The sequence below is a fragment of the Plectropomus leopardus genome, chromosome 1, assembly GCF_026936395.1.
Source record: "Plectropomus leopardus strain MGB_pleo_1.0 chromosome 1, ASM2693639v1, whole genome shotgun sequence".
In the NCBI taxonomy this organism is placed as follows: domain Eukaryota; kingdom Metazoa; phylum Chordata; class Actinopteri; order Perciformes; family Serranidae; genus Plectropomus; species Plectropomus leopardus.
In genome coordinates, this window is record NC_142176.1 from 17,151,929 (window position 1) to 17,167,177 (window position 15,249).

At 38.7% G+C, this 15,249-nt stretch overlaps 1 protein-coding gene across 1 annotated transcript in view; it reads right to left on the reverse strand.

The window, feature by feature from the left end:
• LOC121948064 (ephrin type-A receptor 6-like) overlaps nucleotides 1-15,249 on the reverse strand; it is a 69,064-nt gene that overhangs the window by 20 nt on the left and 53,795 nt on the right. The window contains exons 9-20 of the mRNA XM_088076625.1: nucleotides 15,018-15,142; nucleotides 14,454-14,616; nucleotides 10,620-10,725; nucleotides 8,940-9,010; nucleotides 5,567-5,692; nucleotides 4,048-4,233; nucleotides 3,871-3,932; nucleotides 3,560-3,769; nucleotides 3,310-3,459; nucleotides 3,019-3,212; nucleotides 1,754-1,903; nucleotides 1-791 (exon numbers count right to left, since the gene is read on the reverse strand). The exon at nucleotides 1-791 is cut by the window's left edge and continues 20 nt beyond it. Of these exons, the coding sequence (XP_087932751.1) occupies nucleotides 677-791; nucleotides 1,754-1,903; nucleotides 3,019-3,212; nucleotides 3,310-3,459; nucleotides 3,560-3,769; nucleotides 3,871-3,932; nucleotides 4,048-4,233; nucleotides 5,567-5,692; nucleotides 8,940-9,010; nucleotides 10,620-10,725; nucleotides 14,454-14,616; nucleotides 15,018-15,142 (1,658 nt within the window). The 3' untranslated portion in view covers nucleotides 1-676. The remainder of the gene's footprint in view (nucleotides 792-1,753; nucleotides 1,904-3,018; nucleotides 3,213-3,309; nucleotides 3,460-3,559; nucleotides 3,770-3,870; nucleotides 3,933-4,047; nucleotides 4,234-5,566; nucleotides 5,693-8,939; nucleotides 9,011-10,619; nucleotides 10,726-14,453; nucleotides 14,617-15,017; nucleotides 15,143-15,249) is intronic.

Sequence of the window (15,249 nt, forward strand, 5' to 3'; positions counted from 1 at the left end):
AAGGAACAAACATACTGAATAAAACATACGACTTTCACAAGACTTTTTGTACAAGACATACTGCATTATCATGAGGATAGAACATACATTTCTATAAAATCTTTTGACATTCAGCGGTCTTCAGTTCAAAAAACATGATTGTATTTACCATACTGTCCATCTTTATCTCTGGTGACTTGTTTTATTAACCAGCTGGAAAGGCTGTTATTGAAATCCCATACTGTTGCATTCGTTACCATACCTCCTATCCTATCCACATCTTCTCTGGTCATGAGGTAACTGACTTGAGACCATTCAAAGTCAATAGAAACCATTGGATTGTCACTTGGAAAGAGAAGAGGTATCGGTGAACACTTGAAAAGACACTAGAGAAAAGAAGTCCTAAATTCAAGTGAATGCTAGAAGTTGCTGAGATAATAAAAAGACCGCATTTGGCCAACGCTGACAGAGGTTGGTTGTTGTGGAGGCTGTATTGATAATGATCCATAAGATGATGAGTGTGTGGTAACTAGACCGCATGTGTGTCTAGCAGCGGGCTGCTCTCGCATGAGCAGCGTGTGGTACCTGCTACACCTAACAGTCTGGTGTTTGTGCAATTAATTGAATGAGGATGCCAAGGAAGTCTGGTTTGTTTCCGGCTCAGTGTGTACACACAGTCTGTGTTTGCGCGATGGTTTCACACTTGAAAGCCACTCTGTTGGATGTGGTGAAGCTGCAGGCGAAGAGACTGTATGCTGCTTATGATTCTCCTCTGGTGGCCGATCAAACAGATCCCGATGCGCCTGATGTCACTGAAGGGGAGACGAAGATTTACAGTTTTGAATTAATAGTTTGACAAAAAACAGCAGGCCTATAGTACTTGTACATCACGACAAGCATACAATAAAGCTGTGAACGTCACTTTAACCTGCAACAAGCTTATTGGGAAAGCTTGATAATATGGACCACAAATATATTTACAATAGAAGGACAAAATACTTAATACTATAAGTTGTAGTAATATGGTTACTCATTAATACATAATGTACAGACCTTTCCCTGCCAAAGCTCAAAGGAGCAGTATGAAAGATTTTGTGGCATCTAACAGTGAGTGTGTGTAGCAACTGGCTAAAACTTCTCCCAGGTGCCAAGCGTGAACTCCTAGTTAGGATTTATTCAGTGTTCATTGTTCAGGAGGTTTTTACCGGGAGCCAAAGTAGCTGCAGATGTCTCTTCCTCTCCAAAACCCTTGCACCCAGTGATTAAAGCTGGTAAAAACACTGAATAAAGGAGATTCACATTTTTAAAAAAATCAGCATTTCTACAACGCTGTTTGTCTCGTAGCAGATTGACCGCTAGCCCAGCACCTAGTAATGTGTGCTTTTCATACTCTGCTCGTCATCGGGAACTGCTTACTATGATGGCCGACACAAAGACCTCAAAGCGGGAATGGTTCTCTCTGCAGCCAGTGTTTGGTTTGTCAGTTTTGGGCTACTGCAGAAACATGGCGGACCCTGTGTCGATACATATGGCTCATTCTGAGGTAATGAAAACACAACAATTCTTATCTTCAAGAGATAATACACTAACAAAAACATAAATATTTTATTGTACTCCATTCCTGCCAATATATCCCTCTAAATCCTACACAATGGACCCATTTTGGATCCATTTTGTTACATCTTCACTACGTTTTCTGTTCCTCTGATTTTACTTTGTTTCCTTGTAGTGTTTGATAAAGTGGCTGCACTCTGTATAATTTGGCTTCACTCACTCTATGCTCATGGTTGAAATAGAATCCAGTGTTGTGTATCCTGCTGCAAGGAAGTTGTTTTTATACTGGCTCATTTTGATGGAGTCAAGCCAGTCGCCGATAGAGATGAAAAGAGGGTAGTCTGGCATGTCCTCTGGAGAGTCGGGGAAGCTGAGATGACAAACAGAAAGTTCATGAATACAAAGAGAGGAGTTAGCAGATTGTTGATCCGAAAAGTAAATATTCTTTGAATTACCATGCCAGTGGTTTTGAATGACAAACTGTGCAGACGCTATATTATTACCAATCTTCCTCCAAAGCATTAAACTGCCTTAAAAAATGATTTCAGTTTACTGTATGATGTCTGGTATGAAGGTCAACTTGCAGACACTTGCAGGAATAAGCACGTAATCGGTAATCAAAGACAGTCAATATTATTGCTTTATTGTTTTTGTTCCCCAAAGTTACATTTTAATTGAGCTGGGACAGTTTTAACATCTAGTAGTGTGTCTGGGCAAGTGCGTGTGTTTGAATTCAGCTCGTGCATTTCATTGAGGAGATTTCAAATGTACACACGTGCCCAGGCGTGATACTTGTCCATGCAGGAGACTGTTTATGCATAAGTGTTTTAAACAGTAAGGTTCAAGGAAAAATGCATGTTTTGGGGGAGCACTAATCTTTAAAAAAAGAAATGGTATTACCAGTACCCTTACAGTGACATTGATTCCAACAGAATCCATTAGGAAGCATTCAGCTGCATAAAATTGAAAAACTGGATGATTGAGACTTGGATTATACAGAATGTTTGTAAACTGATGTTTTAATATAGTTTTATAGTTTTGCAGTTATTAAAATTGCCTCCCTATGACTTCTCTTCATTAAAGATCTTCTCTGTTTCTGGATTATTTGTTCACCATGCGAGAAGTTTCTTTTGGTATTCAGACTCACACAGCCTGAGTAACTGATATACAAATGAACATTTGATGGGTTTCTTTAAAGAAGGAGGGTACCAAACGTACTCTTAGTCCTCAAGCTAAGCCAAATAGATATTCACTGTGGTTTACCTACAGCATCTACAACAACTTTAAGGTCTGAGCAAGATGATCATTATTTCCTACTGAAATGAAAAGCAATGGCTGCCTGGAAGGCAGAAAAACAATATACTCATATTGTATGCTTTAGATATTCTTGTAAAGTCCACACAACGTATACCTGGTGGGCTAAAATCATGCAAAACCACCTGTAAACACAACTTTCACAAAGTGTCTGTATATATTGTTACTTACCTCTGCACATCATTCACCAGAGTCAGCAGACTACTGGGATTAATTATAAGTTTGTCGAGGAAAGACAGCACATTGTTGAAGCGTGGGCGCTGGCTAGACTCCTTCTGCCAGCAGTGCAACATCAGCTGGTGCAGAGTCACAGGGCAGCCCATGGGTGCTGGGAGACGGTAGCCTTCTTCAATTGATAAAATGACCTGAGACGAACATCAGTAAGTTAAATACAAATGCAAATCATATTTGTGTTGATCATTCTTCAGTGATTATAGAGTTTTGTTTTGATCAGCAGCTTACATCTTGATTGGACATCTCCCAGTAGGGCCTCTCACCATAAGACATCACCTCCCACATGACAATGCCGTAGCTCCATACATCACTAGCTGTGGAGAATTTTCCATAAGCAATAGCCTCTGGTGCCGTCCAGCGTATCGGTATCTTTCCTCCCTGACATAAAACAATAACTGTTAAGGAGATATTTAAGACTTCTAACAGCGGTAACTGTCAGATTGTAATATCCTGCAGTAACTGTTGGATCTACACTCACTGTAGCGGTGTAGGCTGCTTCGGTGTCGTCCTCAAGGACTCTGGACATGCCAAAATCAGACACCTTACACACCAAGTTTTCATCCACCAAGATGTTCCGAGCAGCGAGATCTCTATGAACGTAACCCATATCTGAAAGATAGGTCATGCCTACTGCGATGCCGCGCAGCATGCCAACCAGCTGGAGCACTGTGAACTGTCCGTCACGTGTCTGGAGATGTTGTGAGAAAGAGAGAGGACAAATATGATGTATGGAGGACAAAATTACCTCAAAAAAACATATGTACATCTGTGAATATGTATTCCTCGTACCCGTAGGAAAGAATCAAGCGCTCCATTCTCCATGTACTCAACAACTATCATTACTGGTCGGCCTAAGAAAAAAGTACAAGGCAGGATTTCAGTGACAAGAGACAAAAGTAAAGAATGCTGTGAAGTGATGCTGAAGAGGAAAAAAAACATCTATGCAAAACAACACAGATATCTCACTCCTGGTCACCACTCCCTCCAGCCTGATGATGTTGGGGTTGTCAAACTGTCCCATGATTGAAGCCTCACGCAGAAAGTCTCGCCTCTGTTGTTCCATATAGCCCCCTTTAAGTGTCTTTATTGCAACAGCGATGTCCATCCTTCCAGGTATGCGCAACCGACCGCTACAGACTTCTCCGAATTCACCTGTCAAAACAACACAAGACATAAAAGGATGCTGGCAGGAGAGACACCATGAGCAATGTATAGGTTGTTGTTTTCAGCTACCTCTGACAGCAACTTTCAAACTAAATTCATTGGGAACGTGACATTGGTATACCCATAACTACAACACTATGGAAAGCTGCACTTAGAAATAGTGCTATAATATCATATATGTCAGATACAGGATTCTGCCTTGCATACAGAAAAACTAAATGGGACTTACATTGCATCCTACACGCAAAAGAAAATTGATCATAAAGAGTTTATAGTTGTTTAGTCTCTGAAGTTTTATGTCTCTCTGAGGATGTGTTGTGTTTGTGGTCGCTTTGCGTCTCCTTGTAGTCAATTTGTGTCTCTTTGTCCTTGTTTGCCCTGTTTTTGTGGTCTTTTTGAGTCTCTTCCTGGTCAGTATGTCTCTCTTCAAATGATATTTTGCAGGCACCTTGGGACCCTGCGCCTGGTTTGCCCATTCAGTAATCCATTAATGATAGCTCTGGATCATCTTGATAAATTGGAAAAAAATGTACACCAATAAGGACTTTATGGAGTTGCTATCGATGGAACAGACTGCAACATTTCTGCTTATATAATTTGTGATTATATTCTCGGCAAAGTTAAAATGTATGCCTTTTTCACAGTTGGTTAATCAATCTAAACTCCTAACTGAAACGAAAGAAATGTGAAAACACATGACGGTATGATGCAGCCATCTTTCCATTTAAACATCTCTAACTACACACAGCCTCCACCAGATGGAGCCCAAGTTACAGAACCCAGACGAATTGGAGGCACCTTCACAATTACTCATGGACTAAACAGCAGACACAATCTGTTCAATTTAATGAGCCATCGAACATTATTATTCATAGTCAGCAGCACTGACTTTGCTTCCCTAAGGTACAATACTATAAATTACTTTAAAATCAGCCTACTACAAGAGGCTGTAAAGAATTTAAACTCCAACTTTATGAGATTTAACATTCCTTATAAAATAAAACAGTTACTCAACATAAAATGTGACCATTTATCACAGGTGCTTGAAAACCACGACTGGGGAATTTTTACAATACGTCTGCGTAATCCTAAAAAGGAATTTAGGAAATAATACCCATATTAAAATAATGGCACACAATAAATAACCTCTTCATCTGGTAACCAGTCATATATTTGAAGATTTTATGTATTCCTCTTTCACACAGGTAACACCTGTGCTGTTTCTGAAATAAACACAGGAAAAACATGCACAGTAGACAGTGTGAGTTAATGCTTGTGTTCATTTGTGTGTGTACAGTATCTACATGTGTGGTCATTTTACCTGCACCAATCACCCTCTCAATGCATATGTACGGGGGGTCTATCTCTTTGGCAAATTCCTCCACTGCCTGAGTGGGGTCTTCATATGTGTCTGGATCCACATAGGTTTTTATCCCAGAGAACGGGACTGCAAGAGAAGAAATGTTCCAATGACAGTATTTTATATATCATATTGGAACCTGACACTTTGAGTGCAGTTGCATTGCAGAAATACACTTGGGGCAAGGTAAAAGCAACAGGCTGAATACAGACACAGGACATTCACGACATTGATGTTCATCTCAAAGACACTCATGATCTGCAGACCTTCCCATGGTGAGCACTTTATGATACAGCCCAGTCGCTAGAATAAAATGTATTTTTCTGCAGATATGTTACATTTGTATGTTTCATTCGTATCATATCATTTCACAAGTCTACGGATCTTGTTTTTCATCAGGAGGAACAGATGGTGGATTGTGTGACACCTACGTAAGACGGCTGCCAAGCAGCAGACCACTCTGGAGACCAACAAACAACAAAAGTGGGTTATTTTAACAGTACGCTGGGATTGTGCCTAAACCTAACCACAACTGTGTCACAAAATATAAAAACTAAAATTTAAGCAGAAAGAAATGTAAAGTTTCAACATATTCGCTACATGTAAAATGTGCAAATTTTAAGAAAGACTGCAGAATTTTCATTAAAAACAATGTATAGCACAAGTAATCCCTCTCAATCATCACTTATGACCCTCTAAAAATGTATTTCTCTGCAGAGACTCTGCCCTCTGCCTGTATTTTCTTATTTTCATCTTATTTTCTGTGTTCAGGATTTTTATGGGTGTGTACCCCCACAGCATTCAGGTGAGGGCAGTGTTTTATAAAAAGGCAGCACACAGTGCAGAAAAATGCAAATATAGCAAGACAAATGCCAAAAGAGAGTGTATCTGGGGTTGGCTTTTACTTTCACTTTTGCTGGTGATTATTTACAAACAATAACTGACAATCCTTTATGGCATACCTTTAATATACTAAACGCAAAAATGTAACATACCATAGTTTTCTAGAAACGTACATGGCCAACATTTATTTTAGTGATTGGGTTGCAGGTTTACAGACACTTGTTGGCCCCATTAGCTCTTACAGTATAACAATGAAAAGTGGTACACATGCACACATACAACACATGAACATAATAACACATGCACCTTTGCAACACATTGCAATCAAGTACTGTAGAGCTTGATTTCATTGTTTATGTTAGAGCCCCAAAGTGTGTTGGCAGTTTTGAATCACAAGTTCACAGTACCTTAAAATACTTTTCTTTAGCAACTTTGATTTATGCAGAAAATGAAGTATTGCATTTTGCTCTACAACATGTATTACACTCTTACCCATTATCTCACCCATTCTTTTTGTGTGTGTTTTGTGAAACGCATTGTCCTCATTTTCTTAATTTATTCAAAATGCAGAATGAATCTTTCATTTGAACATTTTGCCTGCATTAAGACGTTATCTTTGGACTACAGCCCTGCGGTAAATTCTGATGTATTGAAGCATATAATGTAATTTCTGTTGAGACTGTGCAAGAGAGGTTGACTCTTGTTTCAACTCTGAGGCCATAAATAATGGTGTATTTGCTTCTATTATACTGTAAGCTTTTTCTGTTATTTTGTCAAGGGATGGAGAAGAACAGCAGAAAAAAGAGCTCAGAAAATGCCCCAGAGCAGTGTATAAAGACATTGCAGGCAGCCGAGGCTTCAGCATCCTCCTCACTGGTTGAGGCTGGGGACGCTGCTGCAGTGAGCGCTGTGCATGATGACTGGCACAAATGATAACTTGAAGCAGCCCCTGGTACACCTCGAGCAGATGAGCAGGGGACTAAATGTACTTTATAGCTGTGTCAGCTCATATTGTGGAGGGTTGAAGGCTTCGTCTGAGATAGATTCCAGTTTGGAGTCTACACTCTGCCTCTGTCTCCAGGGTGTCTGAGCTCAGCTCTATAATAGAACAAGCCTTTTCTTACAGTTTGTTGAGCCTGCTGGCATCCCCTGCCTAGGTGATGCCTCCACAGCACACAACAGCAAAGAACAGAAAACAAGAAAAGACTGTGGGAGGCAAGGATTATAACTATTCAAATAATTTTCATAATATTTGAAGAAGAAGCTTATAAATGCATCTTTGTATAGGCAACACTTATTCTTTGTCAAGTGCTGCAAGTCAAACCACACTGACAATATTTAAAATTAAAATAGGGTTTGACAAGATAATTCTGCAGCAAAACTATATCTAACTTTCTGTACACTGGGGGAAGGAGAGAACTTAAGAACACTGCACAGAGACAGACGGGCCTTGTGTCCATTCCCTTGCACAGACACGTTTGCCTGTGGAGGTATTGGCATGTTACTAAGGGTGGGGGAAAAAATCTATACAGAATAGTATCGCAATATTTTTTGCGTGGAAACTTTGTATCAATTCATGAACTCATAATTTTTTTTAAATGATATAAATTATTATTATTATTAATAATATAAGCTGAACTTTTGGTAGCCTGCTACAATAATAATATTTAATATGCTTTTCAGTCCACTTGCTGCAATAAAAATGACTGAAGTGGGATGAACAGAGAAAAACTTCATCTTATAAGATATAAACAGACGTTTGGGAAAGTTTTCCTTTGGGGACATAATTTGCAGATGGAAAAGAAATCAATACATCTCAGTGTATTCCAATCTATTTTATCACAATACTCAGCATATGTCAATATATAGAAAATTGCAATAATGTTGCATTGTGACTTAAGTATTGTGATAATATCATATTGTGGGGCCTCTGGTGACTCCCGCCCCTACATGTTACAATGTTTTCATTCACAGTCCTTCATGTTCCCCTTGGATCAATCCCAAATCCCCAAAAGTGGCCCACAAATGATGGAATAGTTACATATGTCTCAGGAGCCACACTTGTTTCCCTGCAGGCCTCGGATTGAATCCTCCAAGAGCTCTCACTGAACGGTCTTAGTAAATAACAGGACACCATTTTGTTCCCCTAAGAATGATATGCCTCCCCCGCGGAGCCGATCAATAACTCTGTTTTTATCTGTAATTGTAGCACCACACTCGGGTCAATCACGTAATTCTTAAAACGGAACAGCGGTTACCCAACTTTTGTCAAAATTCAATAATGGGTGTATGAGATACTGTAAGTGGTGGATCAAAAAAAAAAACTGCATTAAAAAAATTGGTACTCTGAGGCAAACTGTGACCATTTGTAGAGCTTGTGTTAAAACTAAAGCCTTGGGAGATGGAGCATGCAGTCTGTTGGAGAATGCATGCTCGCCAGCAAAGCAATTTTAAAATAAACACACACAATAAAAAACATTGCACACAGTACCGTGTCCACTGTGGAAGCGAGTCCTCCTCTTCTCCTCTGACTTCATCCTGGCTTTAATGTACCCTTGACACCTGTGCAGGTGAACCAGAGAAAGAAAAACCTTCATCACCACAAAAAACGCCCCTGCACATCCCCTGTCATTTCCCTCCTCGTCTTGTCTCTTTTTGCTAACAACCCTTGCAGAGTTTTGTGCTCAACATGGTGAATTAGTCGACATTATCAGCACAAGACAAGCATGACATCTAACAGATTTACTGCCCTGATGAGAGAGAGGAGAAAAGTGAACATTTGTTCTGACAGCAGAAACCGCTGCCACATCACCAATCTCTTTTGGTTTGCAAAGACGTCTCTGGTGTTAAAAACAGGCAGCCATTTTACAGTTTTCTATAGCCCATTCTTGTAGTGCAATTTTTATTCTTGCCTTTCTGCCGTTTTCTTATTATTTTCTTGTATTTCCCAGCTTTTATCCTATTCACAGCCCCACACATTCAGTGCTTTCAAGGCTCAGTCTCAATAGAGAGGGAGAGTGGGGACAAAAGTAACAATCAAACACTTGCATTCAGCAAGAAGAACAATTTTCATCCTACATGTACAAACCACTAAGAAGAAGGTCGTCTTTTGAAAATCTCATCATATAATTAAAACGGGCTAATATGTTTTAAGTTCTGACTTAAGAGTTTCTTGAACTGAAATTAGTTTTTACCAAGATATTCCTCACAACCCTAGTCTATGCATCCTAGGGGCTCCATTGCTGCAAAGCAACCTCCCTATGCCTCCAGCCGACTGAATTCATATGGCAATTATGTTGTGCAGAAAGATCACTGTTAAAGAGTTGAGATCTGTCAATTTACCTCCAGCACACGTACAGTTATATCAGTTTGGAATTGTAGCAGCTCATGAGAAATTGTCTAAAAATATGAATAATAATGTGGGCAGATATCGTAATAAATGTAATAAATGGAACTTAGTCAGATTAAAAGCCCTCACTATCAGGCAACAGCCCTTTAATTTGCAGTTTATTTTTACTCCTGAAGCTCAACATTAACTCAGGAGAACATAGGAGAAATTAAGGATAACACAAAGAAGTACTTGCATGGGGCGCTTTTGTCTACCAGGTTGTAGACATGTTACCTGAATCTAGGCTTGTCTGTAAAGTGTGTTCCCATTTCTGAGTTGAGAATTTTTCAACATACGATTTTTGCAAATTGTGTGATCAAAGATTCAGTTTGTATCATAATTAGGTAGAAATCCAGACAAATTATCTACAGATTCATGGCCATTTTTCATTGTTTATTAATAATTGCCACTAATGGTAAAAACCCTGTGAACCAGAGGCAGACCGAAGACAACAGTCTGAGCTAACCTGTGGAAGTTAATGGAATGGAGCAAACTGCTGGTACATGCATTACACGCTGAGTAATTAGGCAGAAAATTGGTTCAGCCATTTGGAAAATAAAAGTGTCTGCTTGGTGGCAGAAAGAGAGTCCATTAACAGACTTCTGGTTGTAGCAGCACTCTGGAGACTATGAGAAGAGGAGCACAGGAGTGTGTGTGTGTGTGTGAGTGTGTGTGTGTGTGTGTGTGTGTGTGTGTGTGTGTGTGTGTGTGTGTGTGTGTGTGTGTGTGTGTGTGTGTGTGTGTGCGTGCGTGCGTGCGTGAGTGAGTGAGTGAGTGTCTTACCTCCCGGTGATGAGGAGGAAGAGGGTAAGGATGACCAGCAGGGAGAAGCCTCCTACAGACGCTGTGACGACCACCAGAACTTGACCCTGATCAGCAATATCAGGATCTGAAGAAAGTGATTAAAGAGTAAAGCCAAACAAGTCAGTACCTGTTAATACAAACAGCTCTCTCCCTGTTCCAAGCTGTGGCAATTTACTGAACAAAATGAGTGGACTGAAAATGATATTCAGTTTTTGTGTTATAATATCCTCATGTTCACTCAGATTCCTTGTCTACGAACAATTCAACTGCATTAACCATTTTAATTCAGTTGCACTATATCAATCATACAAAAATCTAATTTGAAATTTCCTTGCCTCTTCTCTGAACTCGGGGACTAAATCAGACTTTATTGTCATAATGTCAAAAAAACAATCTCTCCAAGATTGTCAGCATTGCAGGTAAGGTGATTGGCAAGTCACAGAAACAACTCAGCAATATATTTGACGGTGCTTTATGCAGGAAGACCAAACTTATAATTGCAGATGCCTCACATGCATTACACTCAGAGTTTGAGCTGCTCCCATCTGGCCGTCAATTTAGGGTCCCGAGAGCCATTCATAACATTAATAGAAAGTACTTTATTCTCTATGCCATACAGGCAATAAACACAGAATGACTGTATCAGGAAACACTGCTATTTTCTAAGAAGTGCTGTCTTTCATTATATATTTAACTAATTGCCCCTACCTACCTGTCTGTACTATTGTATCTTTTATGGTGTACATTTTTGCATTTTTAATGGTGTATTATGTTATGTATTTGTGTGTTTGACAATAAAGTCAATCTAGTCTATCTAATCTAATCTAATCCAGATAAAACAGACACACACAGTTCATCATGCTCATGAAGAAATTTGGCTCTTGCACATGAATCTATTTAAAACCATGACTTCTATGACTTTTCCAATGATATGTATGGAAGTCATATTTCTTCTATGCAACTCTTACACACCAAACTATTTGAAGCCATTCTGCACATTACTCTGTGAGCAAACAACAAAATGTTCATATGAAAAAAGTAAGTGCCACATTGCTTTGCCAATTGTGACAAAACAAAGCAAACTCAAGACCTACCTTTTTAGTCAAGTTAGTTTAGTTTAATTGAACTTTACCTATTTATTTATTGACTGTTTATTCTTACATTTTAGTCTGTTTTACTGTTTTACTAGATGGTATATAATTTTATTATTTTTAACACTTTTTATCTATTATTATTTGTTCCATTATCCTTGTATTTACCCTTTATCTAATATTTAGAGTATTTTATTTATTTATTTTACTTTTTTATTAATATATCCTCAGTTCCTGGTTTTGATGAGAACTCTTATTTTAGTGCTTTAATTAGATACAAATACTTGCTTTTTTTACCCATGTGCCTGTGTGCCTGTGTACGTGTGTGTGTGTGTGTGTGTGTGTGTGTATAGGGGGGGCTTTGGTTTTAGTGTATAAAGCACTTTGTGTTACAGTTTTACTTGGATGAAAAGTGCTACACAAATAAAGTCTGATCGATTGATCTGAAAGTATTGGCCTGATAGTCAATTGTCATGACATCTGGCAGTCAGTCCTTGCATGCATGCTCATTCACAGTTTCTTGCTGTCATTATTTGGGGCTGTTAATTGTGAGTTTTCTTTCTCCCTTTAGTATGTTCATGTTGAACTTCCGCACACCCTCCATCTCCTCATCACTACCCAGTCTTCATTTCATCACTCAGCAGTGTCACCAGCCACTGCTGCCATCAGTGTCTGGACTCCATGAGTCTGAGCTCCAAAGTCTTTCTGCAAAATCTCGAATCAAACCTCTTAATCTGTTAATCTGTACACCTGCAATCTTTACGAAATATCATTTTATTCACCAGTCTCTAATGACTGAAATGCTTCTAGTAAAGTTCACAAATAATTGTATCTCCATGATTAAGCATTTTTGCACATAAATGTATGGTAAATATTACCATTATTTTATTTCTAACAGTTTCTAACAATTTAAAACGGACAGGCAGCAGGAAACAGAGGCCAAAATATTTCCTCATGTATCCCTGAACAAACACTTGAGTGAACACATGAATTCACATGAATTCAGTTATCCAAAGTGCCATTCATTTTACGTTTAACCTTGGATAACTTTTCAATATTGTTGGACTTCTCTACAAGTTGGTATAAAATGAAGTTATGTACAGGGTTCTTTATACAGACTTTACAAAATAAAATTCAGAGACTTTCAAGTACTTTTGAAAGCACCATTTTTTCAAGGACTTCACTAATAGAAACAATTCATTTTTCAAATATATTTTTTAATTAAAACATTAATAAATGATGTGTTCAATGCCTCTATTTTTAGAGAAGGGTTACTTCTCATACTTTTTTTAAAGGCATAACTTGTATATATATATATATATATATATATATATATATATATATATAATATAATATAATATAATATAATATATAATATGACATCCTCAACAAGAATTTGAATGGCATGAGCGCAGTGGTGCTTACTATAATACACAATTTTCTTCCGCTTTTGTAAGTTCCAATTCAGAGAAAGTTTCAGAGTGAAAGGGTCAACACAGAAACTCTACAACTAACTCCACAAGTGGTGTCCTGCTCAGTGTTCCTCCTCTGCTTAATCCCTGCACATAACGCAAGAGGAGATAGAGACCTCAGACAAACTTGTCAGCTCATTACAAAAAGAAATACAAATCATCTTTAAGACAGAACCATCTGGAGTGTAAGGAAACAGTGCCAGCTGGACGTTAAGTTTCAATTTCAGTTTTTATAACATTAGAGCACTGCTGAAAAGAGAGGGAAACAAATCACAGTGAAAACCTGGCTTATTAAGTCAGGTCATAATAAGTTTAGGCATGCCAACAGAGACCTACTGGTTTTGACGGGGTTTTAAGAGTAGAGCTAAAAATAAACTACAATGTCTGGTTGAACAACAACAAAAAATAAAGAAGAGGGGAGAGCACGCTGCTGTTGAGACGTTGATGCGACAGAATTGAAAATTAGAAAAGGACAAGGGATTTCTGGCTTTGAGAAATGTAATTATTATGACGTGATGAACAAAAATTTGGCAAATTTATACAACAAAAATAGACAACAGTATATGGTTCATTTCAAGGACCTTTAAAGCACTTCAAGCACCTAATGAGAACCCTGTATAAAGGAAAACAGTCAGGAAATATATATTTTAAAAAAAAATCTAAATCATTGCATTATGTGTGACATGAGGCCATGTGAAACTGCACTGTATGGGTTGAATAAGGTGAGAGAGAAGATGGCACATCTGTAGAAGCACAATCCGAGTATATAAATGAACTTGCATCATGTGCACAGGCATATGGGGATATGAGAATATGAAGGTGGACATCTACATATTCATTACCTAAAGTGTGTATCTTGTAGGTGGATGTGCATTCCTGCATATTTCAGGATTAGAATCAACGGAGCGTGGTGTGTGCATCAGGAACTTACAGAGCTTATAAACATTTAAATAAATGGCTCATGCCTGAAGAAGCACTGATGAGTTTCACTGATCCATGGCAAAGAATGACCATAAAATGACTCCAGGGATTTTATAAGGTTGTTGATCAACACCACTGACTTCACATCACTGGCTTTGAAACGCCCTTATTCTCTTGTGCATTGTTTTAAAGCAAAACTACGTATCTATTGGAATTTCAGTGCAAGTCTAAATGACTGAAAGTCAGTTGCGGTACTCCCTTAAATCACAGCCAGTATTATTAAAATAAAAAGGCACAATTCCCTCATGCCCACTCCCCAGCAATCATACCCTCAGGTGCAGTAGCAAACTCAAAGTTGGGGCTGTATGCAGTGTAGCCAGCAGCAGTACGAGCGCGCACATGGAAGACATAGACAGTGGAGGGTCTGAGGCCCGTTACAACCACGCTGGGGGTTTTGGTACGTGTTGATGAGTAGCTCAGCTGCTCTTGCTCCTAAAAATAAATAAATAAAAATTTTTAAAAAAGCAGAAACAGATTGCCAGAGACGATAAACAATAGCAAGTTTTGGCAGGACAGACAAACATGTGTTTGCATAAACCCATTATCACAGCAACGTTTGAACAAAACACATCATTTTCATCCTATTAACTATCGGAGCAGATGGTAAGCAAAGCAGAGATAGCAATACATTATAGATGCTCTGCACTTAAATTTGGGTGTCTGTATGCTAACAATGCATATTGTTCTGTGTGCAGTGATTGTTCTCCGTGTATATAATCACTTGTGGTGCATTTCAGAGCTACAATAGCTGTAATCAAACCACTAAGCAATTGACATATAATATATAAACTAAAATTTCAAGCCATCTTATTTAGTATGATAAAAGACTTCACCTTCTCAAAGTATTTGACCTCATAGTCCACTATGTCTGAGGGCAGCTGTTCCACTTCTGACCAGGAGAGGGCGATGCTGTTTTGAGAGGCCCAGTCTTTCCTGACTACACCCACCAGAGCAGGACCTGAGGATGCAGGCAAAGACAGCATGGATTTCAGCTGTGATTCCAAAATAATGAGCTTATATGACTTACTGACTTACTTAAGGGTTAGCTTACTGAAATTTATATGT